At 51.5% G+C, this 1,092-nt stretch overlaps 1 protein-coding gene across 1 annotated transcript in view; it reads left to right on the forward strand.

Moving 5' to 3' along the window:
* Positions 1 to 777, forward strand: part of PROK2 (prokineticin 2) — a gene marked incomplete at its 5' end in the record, with an annotated part of 3,634 nt that extends 2,857 nt beyond the window's left edge. Inside the window, one exon of the mRNA XM_010142835.1 lies at positions 652 to 777. Coding sequence (XP_010141137.1) covers positions 652 to 777 — 126 coding nt within the window. The remainder of the gene's footprint in view (positions 1 to 651) is intronic.
* Between the last annotated feature and the right edge of the window lie 315 nt (positions 778 to 1,092).

Consider the following 1,092-nt stretch of genomic DNA (forward strand, 5'->3'; position numbering starts at 1 on the left):
TGTGCTGGTGGAGACCAGCTCCTGTAAATGTAAAAGACAGAGCTTGTGATCAAGTTGTTAAAGAGCATCAGTGCATGTGCACATCGTGGCGCAGTTAAATTTGTTTAATGCAGCCCCGTATGTGTGTTCCCTGCAACACAGCATGGCTGGAGGAGGGTGGGATGAAATGAGAAACCTCTGCCCTGTGGTGAAAAAGATCCTGCTCAAAGGGAGGTCAGGCAAGATGACCTCCAGAGATCCCTTCCAGCCTGAATTACCACGAGACCCTGCGGTTCCCTGGTCCTGTGGCTGACGGGCTGCTCTGTGCTGTATGGCCACACAGGAATTGGGGCAAGCAGAAACACCACAAAACGTGACACTAAAGGCCGGTGAGGTTTCTCCACAGACTTTATGAAACGGGAGTAAATGGAGAACATGAGTCACAGATGTAGATTTACATGGCAATGGGGACAGTTACATTTTGCTCTGAACTGTAGCTTGCCTGTGAAATGCAATGGGGTTGGCTTTGCCATCTGCTCTCCAACCCTCGTGGGGGTCTCCTGCAGTGGAGGGCAGCGCTCCCCATATCCCCTCTGTTCTTCCAAAACCTCCCCGCCAAGCACCACTGCCGCTGTGATCCCTGTCCCTGACGTCTGTGCTCTTGGTCCCCAGGTTCCTTTCTCCGGGCGGCGGATGCACCACACTTGCCCGTGTCTCCCTGGCCTGGCCTGCGTACGGACTTCTCCCAGCAAATTCAAATGTTTACTGGACTTCAGAAGAGAAGATGTCTTTTTTTAGCAGGAGCTATTCTGCGCTAGAAAGAGCCACTCCATGTATTCTTTTTCTCGTTATTGTGACAAACAAGGTACTTGCCAGGGGAAGCCCTTCACCGTACTTTCCTGCCTCACCAACATTAAAACTGAAGACGAGATACTGTGCTGTAGTGGGCGAGGTTTTCAGGAGGGACTCGCGGCGGCGGATGCTTTCGTTTTGGGGTGAGCAAAATGACACCTGCTAAGGCAAGACTGCTTTTTCTGAGGGCAGTCAGTGATTTCTGAACCGTCTCATGGCATTCATGGTTCCAGCTTGACCCCAGAATGAAAACATCTGAGA

This window comes from Buceros rhinoceros, unplaced genomic scaffold (assembly GCF_000710305.1).
Source record: "Buceros rhinoceros silvestris isolate BGI_N320 unplaced genomic scaffold, ASM71030v1 scaffold15779, whole genome shotgun sequence".
NCBI lineage: Eukaryota > Metazoa > Chordata > Aves > Bucerotiformes > Bucerotidae > Buceros > Buceros rhinoceros.